Here is a 17,737-nt window from a genome sequence, read left to right as displayed (position 1 = left end):
TCAAAATATTTCGGTATATACTGAATTACACCACTCAATACCACAAAATTAATTAAACATGCCATTTATGCAAGTTTCGGTATATTTTTTGGATGTACCCGCAGTCACACTGAATTTGAAACGAAAGCAAATAATTTTCACCTATTTTGCGATCGAAATCGTACCAAAAATAACTAAAACACCGACCAACCAGTGCTGTGCTAAGATAAATCTCAAATAAATTGATTCACTGCCCTCGATATACTCTTCGGCCACAAAAACAGCTGCAGCATTCCGTTACAACAACAGTTTGGAGGCGTCCCAAGGCAAAAGGTAAAGACTGCTGCTGTAAGGCGATTGGATTTTGGATGATTTTGGTAACTGCTGGTGGTGCTGGTGCTGCTGCTGCTGCAGCAGATGCTGGCCTGGCCTGGCCTGGGCATGGGCCTGACCTGCTTGGCAACAATATGGCATTTGTCAGTGATTTCGTTTGCTGGCTGCTGTACTTGGTCATTGCCAAAATTTTCGGCTGCCCCCCGTCTCCGTTGCCGTCGTCGTCTTCCAAACCTGTCCCAACTGCATCGTGCTTGTGCCGCCCTGCCTTCGCCCCCTCGTCCAGTTGGTAACATATGAAAACTGTTTGGCAGCAGGATTTTCGCCTTACTTGTTCCGAAGTCAGTCAGAGAGTCAAAGTAAGAAGTGGCGGCGGCGACGGCGGGCAAGCGTCAGTGTCTTTGTTCAGTTGTTCGTTCCATTTACATATATGCCAATGCAGCCAGGCTCCGGGGCACCGCGATATATCCAGTTTGTGGTGCAGAGATATGTGCATATACTCGCATACGTACGAGCAGTATAATGCACAGATATCTGGCGGCACAGCGGCGCTGTGTGTACGACGTACGTACGAGAGTGTGTGTGTATGGCTCATGGTCAATTTCTTTGCATTTTGCATTTTCAGTGTGAAACTCATGCGGTGCGGATCGAGTCGGAGCAACAGCAGCAGCCCACGTTCATAGACTCCGACATGGAATCAGCGCTGGATGTGCTCTCCAGAGCGGCGACCATGGTCCAGAACAATGCGAGCGGTAAGTAATGAATGTCGAATGTCGGATGGTCATTAACCAATTCCGTTTAAAACAAAAACAAAAAAGAGTCGACATATTTTTATGATGTTAACTTGGCCAAGCAACCAAACAACCAGCGTGTATGTACATCAGTTGGGGGCAGGGGGTTGTCGCTGCCACTCTGCCACTCTTCTTCCTCTTTTATGGCTTTCACCTTTGAGCCCCAACTTGAAAAGTATTTCAACAATGTGTTCTCGTTGCCACTTCTGGTGTGTCATACGGCATGGAGTATGGAATGGAATGGACTGTGGTGAGGTGGGGTGTGGGGACGGAACTGTGGGTAGTCCAGTCTGTGACTCTGCGTCCGAGTCCCAGTCCCATGTTCCATTCCAGATGCATGATTCATGATTGCAACAGGGCCTTGGGACTCCATGACATCTTCTTTGTAAAACGAATCCCCAACCCACACGCAGTGACTCAAAAAAGTATGCGGCTACTACGCATACGCATGCGGCATGCGGCCACTACTGCTCAGGAATCGATGAGAGACCTGAAGGCAGGCAAATGTGTTATTGAGAGCCTCTCGGGGTGGTGTGGCGTGAATGTGTGCATGTGATTAATTATGGCAGGCACTGTGCGTACGCATAAACACTCGACATATCTGAGAAATGTTTTATTTTCGTACAAAAAGGCAACAGAAACATTCCAACAAAATGAGTTTGCGGCGCATTCCAATTCCGATTTTCATAAATGTGTCAAATGCCGCATTTTCGACGACAGCCGAACGAAACGACACACAGACAGATACGAGGTACGTAAGTACGTACCGATATATGTACATATATACATATGTATGTATGTATGTATAGCACATGTATTGTACGTCCGATTCTGTTTCGCGGGTCGCGGATCCCCTTATCAATAGCCAGCCAGCCAGCCAGCCGGGCAGGGCAGTCGCAGTCGTCGCTGTCGTCGTCGTCGCTCCCGCTCTGGCTGACGAGCACGAATTGTGGCATGTCGCCGCCCCTCTCACCAGCACACTCGTGTATGCATTGCATATTTCTGCACTGGGGACATACATATCTTTTATATTTGCAATTTGCATTCCCCATTCTCCCCCCATTCCCCGCACATTCTCTCCCATTGCGCTAAAGCGACAAACAAACGCGACTGCAACCGCGTGACATGCCAAAGAAATGCTCACTACGAGGCGTAAATATGTGTATAATTGCTAAACAAAAAAAAAAAAAAAAAAAAACAATTTGATTAGGAATGTTCATAATTGCACAAATAATGGGCAATGGGTCGGTCGGGGCGATAAGCACACGTTTCTCTCTATCTCTCTCTGGGGTCTGGGGTCGTCCGGCTGCGTTGTTTGGGCTCTGATTTTCCCCCCAGTTTAAGTTTCAGTTCCCGAGCTGCTGATAATGGGGTTCGTCGGGTGGTTCCTCCTCCTCCTCCCACAAAAACAATATGCTACACATATATACATACATACATATGTATGTACATATTTATATATGCAAATCTGTGAAGGGGGAGGAATGGAATGCCGATAGTGGCCTCCATTTCAGTTTATATTTATGCTTGTTTTTGTTTATTTTATTTACCCATTGAGAGGGAGATGGCTTTATAAACGATAATTATGAATATTTGACAAATTCCTGGGGTGATACGTACCTACAGTGAACTTCATTCTAAAGGCTATTATTAATTTTTTTGCTCTGAAAAATGCACGCAAGTAGACGAAAATTGTGCCACCCTGACAAGCAGTCCTTTGATTGGGGACTGTCCGCCATAGGGAAAGTCCACTGTATATTGCGTAAAGCTGTCACCACAGAAGCGCAATTTATGCGAAAACACCCAGACACAACACACCAGACCCCAAAAGTCAGAAGAAAAATGGTTCTGATATTGAAATAAATATATGAATACCGCACGCGATTCTCGAGCGGTTTTAAGCGCTTCCTCCGTAGAATCGTCATAGGGATGCCTGAATCTGGGTGTCCGTGGCTTAGTTATGTGTTCTAAGGTGTCCCTGAGCCGCTGAAGCACACTTTTTGCCAGTGACCAGTGGCTCGGCTCGGCGCGGCTCTAATGGGGCTCGCTCGTCGTCAGTCATGGGATTGATTGATCGGCGTGCGGCAGCCAACTTGAAAATGCAAAATGTCGTTAACCCGTGCATGATTAATGAATTTGCGGCACTCGCAGGAGGCACCACAGAGACGGAGATTCTGTGGTTCTTCATAAATCACACGTAGAAAAGCGGGTCGATCGGCTCAATTCGGTTCGGTTTAGTATTGGATTGGATTGGATCGGACCGTTAATTAAGCTGCCCTTCCATTGTTTGTCGAGGATCGCGAGCGCGGCCAGGCCAGGCCATAATTAATAAACAAATAGTTACACAAATTGAGCGCTGCCCCTTGCCTGCCCCAGTGTCTATGTGTGAGTGTGTGTGTGTGTGTAGCACCATACAAAGAAATATTGTGGCAATTTGGAGCTTAAGTCCAGGCACAGCTGGAGATGCAGCAGCCGCTGAAACCGAAAAAGAAACAGAATGGGATGGGGATGGCTTGGTCGACGGCTCATCGGGTAATTTACATGGCCTTTCAATTCTCCGTTTTAGCCAGTGCCAACTCTGTGGGCCAAACACTCTCTTCCTTTTACTGGCAATGGCCAAACGGTGCGCATAATTGCCGTAAATCTCGACCAGAAGAAAATCCAAACAGCCAAACCAGTTTGCTGCCTGCACTGGGATGGGAATGGGAATGGGGATGGGGTCGTAGTTGTAGTTGTAGTCGTGGTAGGGGATTGTGACTGTGACTGGGCTGGGGATTAGAGTTGGGACTAGAGCATTACCTTTCTTTTTAGTGCTGCTGCTGCTGCTGCTGCTGTGCTAGCTGCCATTTATTTATTTATTTTAACATAACATTTGCCTATTTGCCATAAATTTTCACTCAGCGCGACTTTTGCCGCGAGCAGAGTCGAGTCGATTCGTACAGCGAACAGAGAGCAGAGAGAGCAGCGCGCTGTTTTGATTGCGGCAGCGGCAGCGGCAGGGGCAGGGGCAAGATCAACTTGTTGCCGACAATATCTAAATGAAAGTTGTCTTGGATTAGGATTAGACACTGTCTGTGGCTGTGTGTGTGTGTGTGTCTGTGCCTGTGTATGAGTCAGAATCAGAAGTAGAGCCAATCGCCAATGGCCCATCCACTATTATTGGATACTTTTGGAAATCCGGTCAGGTTCGATCCAATCCGACTAGAAATTTCGGCAAAAATTGTGTATTAAATGTTTTCTCACGCTTGATTTAGCACCGGATGATATTTTATAATGACAACTATATTTATGTTATTGTTAGCTTTGCTATTTTCCATCGCTGCTTCTGCTGCTGCTGTTGTTGTTGTTGTTGCTGTCTTCTATTGTTTTTGTTGCTATTCTGGGCAATCGAAAACCAGTTTCCTCCTCAAATCGCGCGCACGCTCGAATTTTATTTAAATTTTGAACTGGTTTGCCGCTGATTTGTGTTGTCTCCGCGGCGTATATATTATGTACCCACTAGCACTAGCACTAGTCACAGATATTCATATATTAGATTGTTAGATTTCACAAACAACCAACAAACTGGGCCTGGGATAAATTGTCTTTTGATATTCAATATGTTCTGGAAATGGCCGGCCGGGCCATCACAGTGTCATCGGAAGCCAGAGATCGATCTCCCACAAAGCAGAACAATCTCGTTGACTTCCGTACCGCTGCTGCTGCTGCTGCTGCTGCTGCCCATTACACTGACCCAAATCGCCCCAAGCCGCCCCGATCGGAGCGAGGGATCTCGAATTTCTGTGCCGATTTCCAAACAAAACAAATTTCAATTAGCAAAGCATTTTCCGGGCTGTACTTTGATTTCTGTTTCTATTTCTTTTTTCGGCTTCTGTTCTTCTGTTTGCTGTAAACCGAATCTAAGTTGAATCCATGGATACATGGTGCAATATTACATTGCTGGCTTAGCTTGCGGAATGGATATATCCAAAGCAGAAGAAGTTTGAGAATGATGAACAGATGAGCAGCATTATTGGGATGTGATTGGGAAACCTTTCCAGTTGAATATAATATTATCCCCTAACTTGGTACCTCTCTTTAAGCAACTCTTTTACTTAGAGATACATAAATGGGCAAAGGCATAACAGAGGTGGCTTCCCCTTATTTCCCTTTAAAGTTGAAACACACACGAACGCTGCTAAAGAGAATGCCCACGTCCATCGCTGTTTTATAGGGTACTTGCACTTCCATTTAGTTTGAGCAACTCCTCTGCCCGATCATTAGGGGATCGCCTTCATTTAGGTTCTACCTTTTGTCCCCCAAAACTAGCTACACATTGCCCACTTTTCGACTCGTTTTTTTGTGGCTCTTTTTGCTTTGGTCTTCAATGTTTGGGTTTCTGTAATTTGTTGCCATTGTTGTTGGTTGTTGGTTGTTGGCCAGCGGCGGAGGCAGAAGACTCTTCTGCTGCCCCCAAAGCCTGCTGCTGCTGGTGCTGCTGCTGCTGCCGTTGTCTCGCTGTCGTTGTGTTTTTTCGTAGTTTTGTTTTTGTTGTTGTTATTGCTGCCATGATTGCCATTCGATTGACCTCGTTGCGCATGCGTGCGCATGTTTCACGCTACACTACAAATTTTCGCAGCCCAGGCCAGAGCGGAGACGGACGGGCATGAAGCGGACTCCGATGATGATGATGATGAGTAAGCGCCAAAATGTAGGAGGGGTGGGGGGGCTGCCAGACAGAGGAGCAGCCAATCCGTCAGTCAGTCCATAATTTAAGTTTGATTTTGCTTAAGTTTCGTTGTTGTTCGATTTTTGGCCTCTTGGAGCCACGCAACAGAAAATTGCACATTTTTTGACATGGATTAGCAAATGACTGGAAAACAGACTCGCAAAGGAAGAGAAACAAACCAATATCGAACAATCGATGGATCCAGCGATGAGGTGCAACTGGCACTGGCAAAGATCCAAACAGCTGAGATGGGGCAAGAGGGGCCAAGAGGGGCGGCCAGGCCATAAGTCGAGGCGGGCCATATGATGTGATGGCAACATAACACTCGTGCTACGATCCGATACGTTCTATGCCACAACAGACTCTCCTCTCTCTATGCTGCTGCTGCTGCTGCTACTGTTGCTGTTGTTGTTGCTGCTGCAGTTGCAATTCATGGGGCAACAACAGTAGTAGTTGTACTACAAATCGGGCGTAAAATTTCATGGGCCTGCTATTGAATTAAAAACGAGTTTGCTTTGGGTTGTTGCTGTTGTTGCTGCTTTCTGCTTTTTGCTGCTTCTGTGCGCGGCTGCATGTTGCCGTTTTCTAGCTGCAGTTGCAGTTGCAGCAATGGTAACTGCCGTGCCTGCTCCTGTCAGAGCAGCCCACCAGGCGGACAGACAGGCAGAGAGACAGACGAAGCCAAACCAAGCCAAGCCCCAAAGCAGCAACAAACGTGTAGCACCATCGACCCATTGTTTGCTTCATTATGTTGCCTGCCTCATTAGAAGCGAGCACATTGGCTGTCTCTAGAGCCTTATGCCCCATAGGCCCTGCTTCCTGTTAATTTCAATATTTAAATACTGCGAAAATTACAAAACAAAACAAAACATATTCAAAGCTCAACCAATGAACTGAATCTGAATTAACATAGGACCTGCGATTGCCGAGAACATATTACCAAATAAAACTTAAATCGAATTATAATAATAATCATTTGGAGCAATCCATAGGAGACGAGTTTTTGTTTTGCTTCGCACACAGAACTTATCTCTTGGCAATGGGTGGGTAATGGGTCAAAAGTAACAATGTTTGAGTTCACTTTCTGCCAGTTACAACTGAGATATGGTAGCGTTCTCTTTATTCATAAATGGGCTGCCTTCTTCTGTTGCTCAATCTTTTACAGTGTGCGGTCAGGTTTGTTCCTCGCAAGTCCAAAAAGATCCTGCTAAAGCCATTTCAATAAGGATCTATCATTTTTTGATACTGTAACCCCTTTGAACGATTTTTAACCAGATTAGATTAGAAGATAGTCAGTTAGATTAGTTCCTTCAACGGTTAGGGCATCCCACCATCGGTTTGAGCCGCATCTAACCTTCCTTTTCGCGTTTTGTTGTCATTTTCGCAAAGCTCGCTTGCACTCCACACACACACAAATACACAGAGGCACACACACATAGATACAGCTACGCTTTTCAGCATGGGTTTGCCTAAGTTTCACGCAGCTACACAGATACATACATACACACATATGTATGTATGTATACCTGTGTCACTGTAGTGTTTGTTCATTTGTTTGTCTGTTTTGTGGCAAAACTGTGAGTAAACATTATAATGAGCCCCAATGCAATGACCGGGCCCAAAAAGAAAAACCAAACAACAACAAAATAACCTAACCACCAGCACAGAAAGACAGAAAGAAACGTTAAAGAACGCCCACACCATGTGTAGGTTAGACTTGGGAGAGGGCCCAACCCAGTCCCAGTCCCAATCGCAGTTGCAGTCCCAGTCGCAGTCCCCAGTCACAGGCCAAAAGCAGCCAAAGAGTCAACTGCGAGACTCAGTCCCGTGTCGCTGAATCCGCGTCCGGAGTCGTCCGGGGGGACTGTGGCCAATTTCCAATTGCTGCCATTTCGTTACCCTTTTGCCCAATTTGCCAAGCATCAATGGGGAGAGTGGCCCAAAGATGTGCAGTGGATGGGCGAGGGGGCGTGTCAGCCACATCCTACGTAGAGGCGTTCCCAGCTTAGACCCTTTTTCAGATGTAGCTGTTGATACCTCTCACAGGGAGTATTAGAGATGTGTGTAATGCATTATATTGATCAGCATTAGCTACAGATCTGATACAGATGCAGATCCATGTTCATAATTTTACTTGGGCTTTACACTTATTTATTTTAAGTGCAATTTGTATTCCCTTTGAACATATTTCCACCAAAGAAACTCCAACTAAAAATAAGAACGATCGATATGCCACAGCAGGGTATCCAAAGCTTCGGCCCCCAAAAGCGAGCCTTGCTTTCTTGTTTTTCAATTACAAAATCACCAAAGAAAGCAAATGTTTGGAGACGGAGAGAGAGGGAGAACGAGGCAAAGAGAGAGGTGGAACAATAGCCAAAACGGAAATTGGTAAGAGAAGGAGAAGTCAAAGAAAAACAACAACTGGCGCAAGTGCAAATGGCTTTTAAGGCCCAAAGAAGTCACTCGGCACAGCAGCAGCACTCCTCGGGCGGAGAGCGAGCGAGTGTGAGCGCGCGCGCGCAAACCGAACCGAACCGAACCGAAAAAAAACGAAGAGCAAGACGATGGCGAACACTCGAGCGCGAAGCTTTGAAAGCCCCCAAAAGCGAGCCGCAGTCGCAATCTTCAAGTCGCTGTGTCGATCACTTCCAGTTTGTCCGTCGAAGCCGCCAGTTGTTGCCGCTGTTGGTCGTTGTCGTCGCCAGCGAAACGTGCGTCGCGTCGGTCGCCGCCATACCTACCATATGAGAGCGTTCGTTCAGCAACAAATATATACAGATATGTATATCTTAGTGTGTCCGTGTGTGTGTGTGTGTTTGTGTCTCTGAAAGCGAAAACTGGCGCTCAAGTTCAGTCAGCGATTTGTCGATTTCTATGCAAATTATTACTCGGAAAAGAAACACATAAATATATAATACGGAGTCGGGAGTCAGAGTCAGAGTCGGGAGTCAGAGGCAGAAGCAGAAGGAAAAAAAAAGAGCGTGCTATTTTTATTCCGCTAAATGTCGACTTGAGACTCACGTCGTCAGATCCAGAGACCAGAGCTAGAGCCCAGATCGAGAGACTGTAACCCGAGTCGCCGTCCACGACTGAGCAGAAAAAAATAATAAGAAATAAGACAGAAAAAACAGAAAAAAAGCAGAGAAGCACAGAAAAACATACAAACAGAAAACAGATTGTATCTGTATCTATAGTCGCGATCCGCGGCCCGTTTGGTGTGTGTTTTGTTGTGTACTTGTACATTAGTGCGGCGGCTGTAGCTGTATCTGTATCTGTATCGGTATCGAAGGCGCAGGCGGCGGCAAAGCGCCAAAAGTAATCGTAAACTAGAGGGAAAGAAAAATAAATAAATACAAAATTTTGCCGCTGCTCCTTCTCCTCCTCTGATAGTTCTCCCTCCGATAGATAGAGCTATCCGCGAATTGTGTGATTTGTGTCTCCCCATCTCCCCAACTCTGTGAAGTGAAGTTTTTGCGGAGAATCGGTGGAGTCAGGGCGGGAAATGTGAGAGGATCGAGCATCAAAAATCGAGCAGCGATCAGCGATCAACGATCATCGAGATTATGAAGCATCATCTACTGGGAGCCATGGAATACCATGGAGCCGTTTTCATACTGAATGCCTTCGAGCAGAATTACTACAACCGCATTAAGGAAATCGAGCGCCTGGCCGCCGCAGCAGCAGCAGCTGCCGCATCCTCGACTGCCTCCTCCCCCTCAGCATCCTGCTCGTCGAGTGACCCGTCCACCTCTTCGGCTTCTTCGTCCACGGCCAGCTCTCCCACATCTACAGCCAGGGAAGTGGCCCAGGCAGCAGCCGCCCTGGCGGCCACTCAAAGGCTTGCCGCTTATCATGGCCAGGCGCAGGCGCAGGGACAGGGACCGGGCCAGGGGGAGTTTCCTGCCCAGTCCGGGATGTTCTATCAGCAGCAGCATCGCCAGCAACTGGAGCAGCTGCAGCTGCACCAGCAGCAGCAACAACAACATCAGCTACAGGCGGTAGCTGCTAATCAGCAGCAGCAGCAGCCCCAGCCCCAGCCCCAGACATCCGCGGACCCCAGCGCCTCCAATATGGCCAATAGCCTGCTCTGGCAGCCCTGGCGAGACCTTCAGCAGGCGGCCGCTATGCACCATCAGCTCTACAAGCAGCAGCAGCAGCAGCAGCAGTTGCACAAAGGTTCGTCTGTCGGGGGAAAATTATAAAGAAAATCTTGCGAAAACCTTTGAACTGACCTCTAAAAGAGTAAAAAAAGAGAGAGGGAGAGAGAGAGAGAGCGAGAAATTAGCGAATATGTCACATACTGAAAATGGGGAAAGATTATTCTTGGAACTCACAAAAGAAGGTGGAGGGCAGGGCATAAGTGCCGTATGCTAGGGATTTTGATATTGATCAGAAATGGAAAGTAAATATAATTTCTGTTGCAGCGTGGTGTAATTTCAATAGTTCAAATATTAACATTAAACTTGTTGGAAAAAGAGAGGAGAGAAGATAATAAATTGGTTAATATTACAAGCCATGATTTATGCGGATATTTCAGTGCGTGTAGAATCAGAGGAAACAGAAGAATATATCTCCCCAAGAGGAGTTTTGTGAGTCCCAAATCCCAAGAGGCATCACTCACTCCGGTTTGGAGCATCATTTCCTGGGTGCAGTCCTCTCTCTCTCTATCTCTCTCTCTCTCTGTCTCTCCTTCTATTATATCTGGCAAACCTCACGTTATGCTGACTCTTGGGTGGGGAGCATCAGAGCATGCAGATGCACCTGTTGCTCACGTGAAACGCACACTCACCGCCAACACTCAGTTGCATTCGTCAGTCGTCAGTCGTCTGTGGGGCTAAAGTTCAATGGGTCGGAGTACGTGCCGTTTGCCGCTAACCATTGATGAGCACTCCTTCAATGAATGGGATCGTATCGGATTGGATACGGTTCCAGTGCGTTCTGATTCCGTTTATCTGGGGTTGTGGAGCCAAAGCGTGGCTAGGACGTGCCGTCGCGACTGTGTGGGATTGGGGTTGGGGTTGGGAGTTGGCAACAGCCCCACAATTGGTTACGCCAGCTGCAGACGATGGCGTCTCTGGGTGGGGGGGTTGTTCTCTGTTCTCTGTTACCATTTCCATTTCGCTTGCCTGAGCTGGAAAATTGGTAATGAAATTGGCAACACTTTTACTACGCTCCACACGAGCCAGCCGGGCCCGCATTAGACGGGCTTCGATTGGCTCCATTGACGTATTGCATTGCCTTCTCCGTTACCCGTTCTCCGTTCCCCCTCAGTCTCGCCTGTCTCCACCAGTCCACACCACCTCTCTGTCTCTCTCTCTGTCTCTCTCTCTCTCTCTGTCTTCCCCCTTGTGTAATTGGCGACATTGCACAAATCACACAAATGCTTTCAATTACATGGCGACGCCAAACAAACACAAAAACTGCAAAGAGCAAGAGCAACAAAAAGCAAAAACCAGCAACAAAAACGAGCGGGCAAGCGCCTGTTTAAACATAAAACCTCTAAACAACAAAAAATTGGATGATGAGGTGGTGCCAGCAGCGAGGAAGCAAGAGAATGGAATGGGGAGGGGGGCTGGCTTGGCTGCTGTACTTGGCTCTCGGCTCGACTTTATTTTGCTTTACTTTATATATATACCCTGCCCAGAAGGTATAAACATTTGAATTAAATGTTTGCCAAGCAGAGCAGTGCTGCCATAGAGCGGGAAGTATTTCCGTTTGTCAAATTAGATAGCGAAGATTGGGCAAAGGCAATCAATATCTCAACTAGCTTACACCTAATATATGTATACATATATATATTTATGTATGTTTGTGTGTATGAACCATAAGGGTATCCCAGTTTACGGCGACTCCAGAAGCTAGACTTCTTTCTTGTTAATTTGTTGACATATTAAAACCAGATTTGCAATCAACTCGGCCAGCGGGGAAGTGCCGGGTGGTGGTGGTGGGGGGGCAATGTTGCTGGTACACCGGAGAACGGTGAATGGCTGGCCTGGCGGAGAGTGGTGGTGCCAAAGAGGGTGGGGGTGGGGGATTGGGGGATTCGTGGTTACGGGCATGACTCACGAGCCGGCGCGAGAAATAATATAAATAATGAGAAACGCCTGCGACGACGACGACGGCGACGATGATGGAAAAATAAATATGTAAAAAAAAACTACAAAAAGCAACAGAAGCGGCAGCAACAACAACAATAACCACAACAACAACAACAACAACAAGAACTTGTTTGCATAAGCAAGAAATTTGTGTGTTGCTTTTGTTGCTATTGCTATTTGTAGTGCAATGCATGCCATATGTGTGTGTGTGTGTGTGTGTGTGTGTGGTGTGTGTGTGGTGTGTGGCGTGTGTGTGTGCATTTACTCTCGTAACTCTCGTGTTCGTGTTCTCTTATTTTCCCCTACGAAAACTTCTCTGTACGATTGTGTTCTACATATATGTATTCTCTGTGCTGTCATAATAGGACCCAATCTTCTTTTGGGGGAGGCTGCATCATCTGTTCAAGGGCTTGAACCAGGTTCCGGGTTTATCCACTGTAATACTGGATATTTCGAAATTCGAGAAATACAAATGTAGGTGGGAGAAGTAAAGATTTGCTTATCAGCGATTGAATTGATCCGTTTTCCTTATAGATTCAGGTAATTCGATTTTTCTGGAAATATCTACAATCACAAACATATTTCTCTGTTCTGTGTAATTTATTTGAGGTATAGGTGTGGGGGGGGGGACAAATAGTGTGCAGTTTTTCACAGATTGATATTCTCTTTGCTAACCGTTTTTCTGGGATCTCTTTTAGTAGGAAGGTATAAAGTATGATATACTCCATACTATACTCATTATGGCCAGTGGATTGGGATTTATCGGAGTTGGTTCTCAGAGGGTGTCGTACACAATTCTCAGAGATCATAGAGGGAATTTTAATCCCAACGAATGTGGAGGATACAGTTTCTTAGTACATAATGTACATACATATAGTGGACTAACTGAATGGCTTTTTGGATGGTGAGAATAGTTAGAGAAAATGAATGAAGCTGGAAGGAAGCTTTTCAAGGATTTATTTGCCTTTTCCTAGGATCCTATGATCACCATTACACCTTTTTGGGATCGCTGGCATTCAACTTGTTACGCATTCCCTTCCCTTGAAGCGTACCCTTGCTCCTAGAACCGTGACCCCAAAAGAGGATGCAGGGGACAATCAGAACTCTCCCCCTGAGTGATCCATTAAACACCCCTGCAAGCAGATTGCCCTTCAATCGCGCTGTGGCCACTACTTGTCTTCCCCCTTTATCGCCAATTAGCCGAGTCGGACATGAAATTATTAAAAAGCTCCAAGCTCCCACCAAGCAGAGCAAGAGGCAGCGGCAGCGGCAGTGGCAGTGGCAGCGACTGTGCCAGAAGCAAAAGCAGAACAAATAAATAATGCAAAGCAGAAGAAGAAGCAGAAGCCGAAGCGGCGAAGGTGGGACAGAGGAGATGAGCGAGCGGCAGCGCAGAATACGAGAAGAGGGAGAGCCTCAAAAAGAAAGCTCCGACGTTGTCGTTGTCGTTGTCATCGTCGTCGTTGCGTTGCGTTGCTGCTGTCGATCCCCCAACACAGCCGCCAGCAGTGTCTGGCCAAGCGGGGGGGTAGGGCGAGGAGCAGAGATGTCCGACGACCGGAAATGTGCAATAAAATTTGAATGTTTCTTTATTATTATCATCCCCATCATCATCCGCCGCAGCGCAGCAGCAGCAGCAGCAGCCCAAGTCCATTCCGAATCCCAATCCCAATCCGAAGCAGCCTCTGCCTCACTCTCCTGCCTCACTTTTATGTTTTTCATTTGGTTTGCAGTCTCCACTCCATGCTCCACTCTCCAAAGACCAGTTTATTCCTCTTGCTCTGTCGGTGCCCCTGTCGTCTCTTTCCTTTTTGTTTTTGCTTGTGTTGCTGGTTGTGGGTTCCTCTCGTGACGCAGGCGCAGAAATAATAAATTGCAGCCTCGCGGTGACGTTGCCAAAAACAGGACAACGTTCCCGCCTCCGCCACCGCCACCGCCAACGATCCACCACTACCACCAACGCCATAACATAAGCAACTCCATCTCCATCGCCGCCGCCTCCATGCAACCTTCCATCTATCCCCATCCATCGCCATTCATTCATTCATTCATGCGTTTGTCCGACTCTGGGTCCAACCAGGCACTCAGGCTCTCGGCCTCTCAGCCTCTCAGCCTCTCCGCTGTGCCGCCGCTGCTCGAAATGTGCAGAAGTCGCCCGACTGGTTTGCCCCTTCGATTTTGGATGCTGCCGCCGCCCGACGATGGGGAAGAAACTGGGTTCTGGGGCGCTGGAGCGGTGGAGCGGTGGAGCAGTGGAGCAGTGCAGCCTGGAGCCACCAGCTTTATTTATAAACTTTGTTTCCTGTACGAGGTGCTCTCGCACTCGCACTCGCAGCGAAGGGAAAGAGACGCGAGATTCAATCGCTGTCCCAGCTGTCAGGGTATCCAGCTCCAGCTCCAGCTTGGAGCTCCGCAGAACTAGTTCACCATCCCAGTTCCCGAGCAGCACAGCGCAGAGCGCAGCCCACGCACTGGGCTCCTCCGACTGCGACTCGGGCGACTTCCCACGCCAGAAACTCGGGCGATTCCCCCCATTCGCACGCCAAGCACGTTTCGGGCCAGAGATGGTGGCCTGCATTTTGCTCAGTGTACTCACACACACACACACACTAAGCGTAGACGAAACGGGTTTTCTTAACCAATTTTTTGTTGTTGTTGTTTGTATTTGTGACTGTGGAGTTTCGATTGTTGTTGCTTTTTATTTTTTAGCTGGCGACGTCTTCTTGTGCCTTTGTGCATAATTTTTGTGCCTGCCTGCCCACCTCCTGACCGCGCCTTCCGCCTGCTGCCGCCTGCTGCCCCCTCTCTGAGGAGAGCTTTTGGCAGAAGTTCATTCAAAAAAGCGAAAGACTTAGGCAACAAACTTGAACGTGACGGCAGGAGGAGGATGGAGCGCAGGGGGAGGGGAACTTTTGTAGAGTTTGCCTCGCCTTAACTCCATGTGATTCATTACGCCCACTCTCGACAACGGCGACCGCATAATCAAAACCCAAGACGATAGACACGTAAAACCACACAGAGGAGTGGACTGCCCATAGCCATACCCATAGCCCCCCAGTGCCAGTCCCCGTACCATACCCAGGCCCAAGCTCAGGCACAGACCCAGACTAAGATACGAGACAAAAGCCCAAATCGACCACAAAAGCCAAATCAAATTTATGGCCTTTAATTGAAATGCGATTTGTTGATGTTGCTGTTGCTCTGTGGCTCTGGCTCTGGCTGTGGCTGTGGCCCGCCATCGGGCATTATTTATTATGATATTATTATATTTGTTACTACTACTACTACTACTTCTACTACTATTATGTATTTCTGTGCCGACTCGAAAATGCCGAAAAACGATGGCAAAACGGGTTCTCCGGCATCCGGGGTCCGGCGTGCGGTCGGTCGGTCTCTGACTTCCCTTGACTGAGCTTCTTCCCATTGTTCTTTCTTTTTGCAGAGATGCGAGTGACGTCAAAGGAGCTGCCAACTACCAAATGGAGGCGCGATCGCCGCCAGCGTACCGCCGAGTACCAGGTTCACGATGCCGGCAGCAGCGACAGGGAGCGGGATCGGGATCGGGAGGAGCGTGATATGGACAGCCCCATTGACATGTCGGTGACGTCGGGGTCGGGCTCCGGCTCGGGGGCACTGAAGCTTCATCAGAATCGGGCCTCGCCGCCGCCACCCTACCGCGAGCCACTGCCGGGCACCAACTACGCTGCCAACAGCCGACCCAGCGTCATCACCCAGGCACCGCCAAAGCGGGAGGTGCCCGAGCCGGCCCACTCCTCAGGTAGGACACTGCTCTCTGCGCAGACGGCCCCGAACCCAACTGATTCATCTTTGATTGCAGAGAACGTGGCCATGTGCGACATTGATGAGCACTTCCGTCGCTCGCTGGGCAAGGACTACGCGGCTCTCTTTGCCAAGAAGTCGCCAACGCCCACACCCACGCCCACGCCCTCGCCCAGTGGAACGCCTATGCAGCAGATATCGCCTCTGGCCTATGGACCTGCACCGCCATCAGCAGGCGCTGGAGCAGGAACAGGAGCAGCAGCAGCAGCTGCTCCTCTTCTATACCAGCAACATCGCTCGCCACTGCATAAGCCAGGGCTGGCCATGATGCATTCGCCCACGCTGCGATCGGAGCCAGAGTCGCCGCAGCTGGAGTTGCCGCCGCCGCAGGAGGAACCGCTGCCGCTCTCACTGCATCGTTCACCGACTCCACCGTCGCCGTCACCGTTGCCGTCACAGCCACCACAATCAGCAACAACTGCTCCCAGCCAGGCACTGGACACATCGGTGACTGCCAAGCGAGCACTGGACACACTGCATCACACGCCGCCCAGGTACAACACTCCGCCACCGCCGCCAGCGTACGGCAGCGTCCCAGCCTCTACGCCAACGCCGACTCCAACACCGACCCCGACGCCAACTCCAACGCAGATTCCCACTGCCAGCAGCACCCCCACGATGCCGGCGATCATACGCGTGAAGGCCGAGCCGGGGCTGGCAGCTGTGGCCGCCTCCTCGACGCAGACGCCACCCGCCTCGCCCACCTCGTCCACGAACATTTCGATATTCACCAAGACTGAAGCCTCCGTCGACGATCACTTTGCCAAGGCGCTGGGCGAGACCTGGAAGAAGCTTCAGGGTGGCCACAAGGACTAGGGGCAAGGACGAGCAGCGACTACACACCGATCCCGATCCTCACCCAGATCCAACTCAAGAGCTGTTTTTTATTATAAATATTTCAAAACTACACAATTAACGTTTAAAGATCTCATGACATGACGATGTGAAAGGAAATTCTTCAACTGCGAGTGTATTACAATATGTTTCTGATAATGATTTTATTGAATATTGAATATTGATAGCGGTTATATACGGATATATAATGATACGGACGATGATATATGATTTACGATGATCCATGATCTATGATTTATGTGTATGGAAAACTGTGTATACGTACAAGCGACAAAATTTTGTATTCTTAATGCTTAGTTGGTAGAGACTAATCCTTAATAATATACACCTAATACAATTAAGTGAAAATCCTACAAATAATATATATATTATTGCTTACAAATCCAAATGTGAATGTTCTTGTTTATTTCTGTAAATACAGCGGAGGATCTAGACGCCAGTCATACTACAATATCGGAATTACGTCAAGGGTCCGCAGTGTGCAGTCCGAGCAGTATAGTCCCAGATAAATACGGTGTAAAGGTGGAGGCCTTTATTGCATTTGAATTTCATTTTTAATCAACCCGCCAGAAAACAGATGTATCCGTGGTGATGGGCATTTTTCGATAAAACGATTTGCAACAAAAATACGCTGCACACTTATGTCAGCTGCAGCAAAACAAAACAAAAAACGCCAGATGGCGCTGTGGCGTAACAGAGTGACCATTTACGGTATATTTTATACTTTTTGGTATATTATGAAATCGAAGTGAAAGCATATTTATCGTACATATTTTGGGTATTTTACGGTATATTTCAAGAACATGCTGAAATATAATGTTATCAAATCATAAATAACTGAAGGGATTGCTTATATTGCACGTTTCACACGTACCGTGTGAACGAATTTCCCTGGAGTAAATTCTATTGAAACCCACATACGAAATAGAGAGAGAGAAATAGGGGAAAAAACGGTTGTTGTCAAAATTTTGAACTGGAAAATGTAATGATTTGCAAAATGCCAAAGAATATGACATAAAAACAAAACTATTTGATATTATTAAGACCAAGCAAGAAGGGAATGCACTGAATGATCTCAAATAATGGACAATACGGTTCTGTTAATTTTTTATTAATATCGGATATTTTTGGTA

General features: G+C 47.7%; 1 protein-coding gene across 2 annotated transcripts; it reads left to right on the top strand.

The window, feature by feature from the left end:
- The first annotated feature begins 90 nt into the window (after window positions 1–90).
- LOC111072381 (extensin) lies at window positions 91–16,994 on the top strand. Of its 2 annotated transcripts, none has more exons than XM_022364221.2 (4): window positions 91–312; window positions 938–1,064; window positions 15,352–15,687; window positions 15,748–16,994. In XM_022364221.2, exons 2-4 carry the CDS (start codon window positions 1,004–1,006, stop codon window positions 16,563–16,565), a joined length of 1,215 nt encoding a protein of 404 aa, XP_022219913.2. In that variant the 5' UTR covers window positions 91–312; window positions 938–1,003; the 3' UTR covers window positions 16,566–16,994. The 2 variants fall into 2 exon arrangements, with proteins under 2 accessions (XP_022219913.2, XP_022219912.2); XM_022364220.2 differs by lacking the exon at window positions 91–312 and adding an exon at window positions 382–876.
- Window positions 16,995–17,737: the final 743 nt, after the last annotated feature.

The sequence above is a fragment of the Drosophila obscura genome, unplaced genomic scaffold (assembly GCF_018151105.1).
Source record: "Drosophila obscura isolate BZ-5 IFL unplaced genomic scaffold, ASM1815110v1 contig_1, whole genome shotgun sequence".
NCBI classification, from domain to species: domain Eukaryota; kingdom Metazoa; phylum Arthropoda; class Insecta; order Diptera; family Drosophilidae; genus Drosophila; species Drosophila obscura.
Note: the sequence above shows the minus strand (reverse complement) of the source record. Positions and strands in the feature narration are given on the sequence as shown.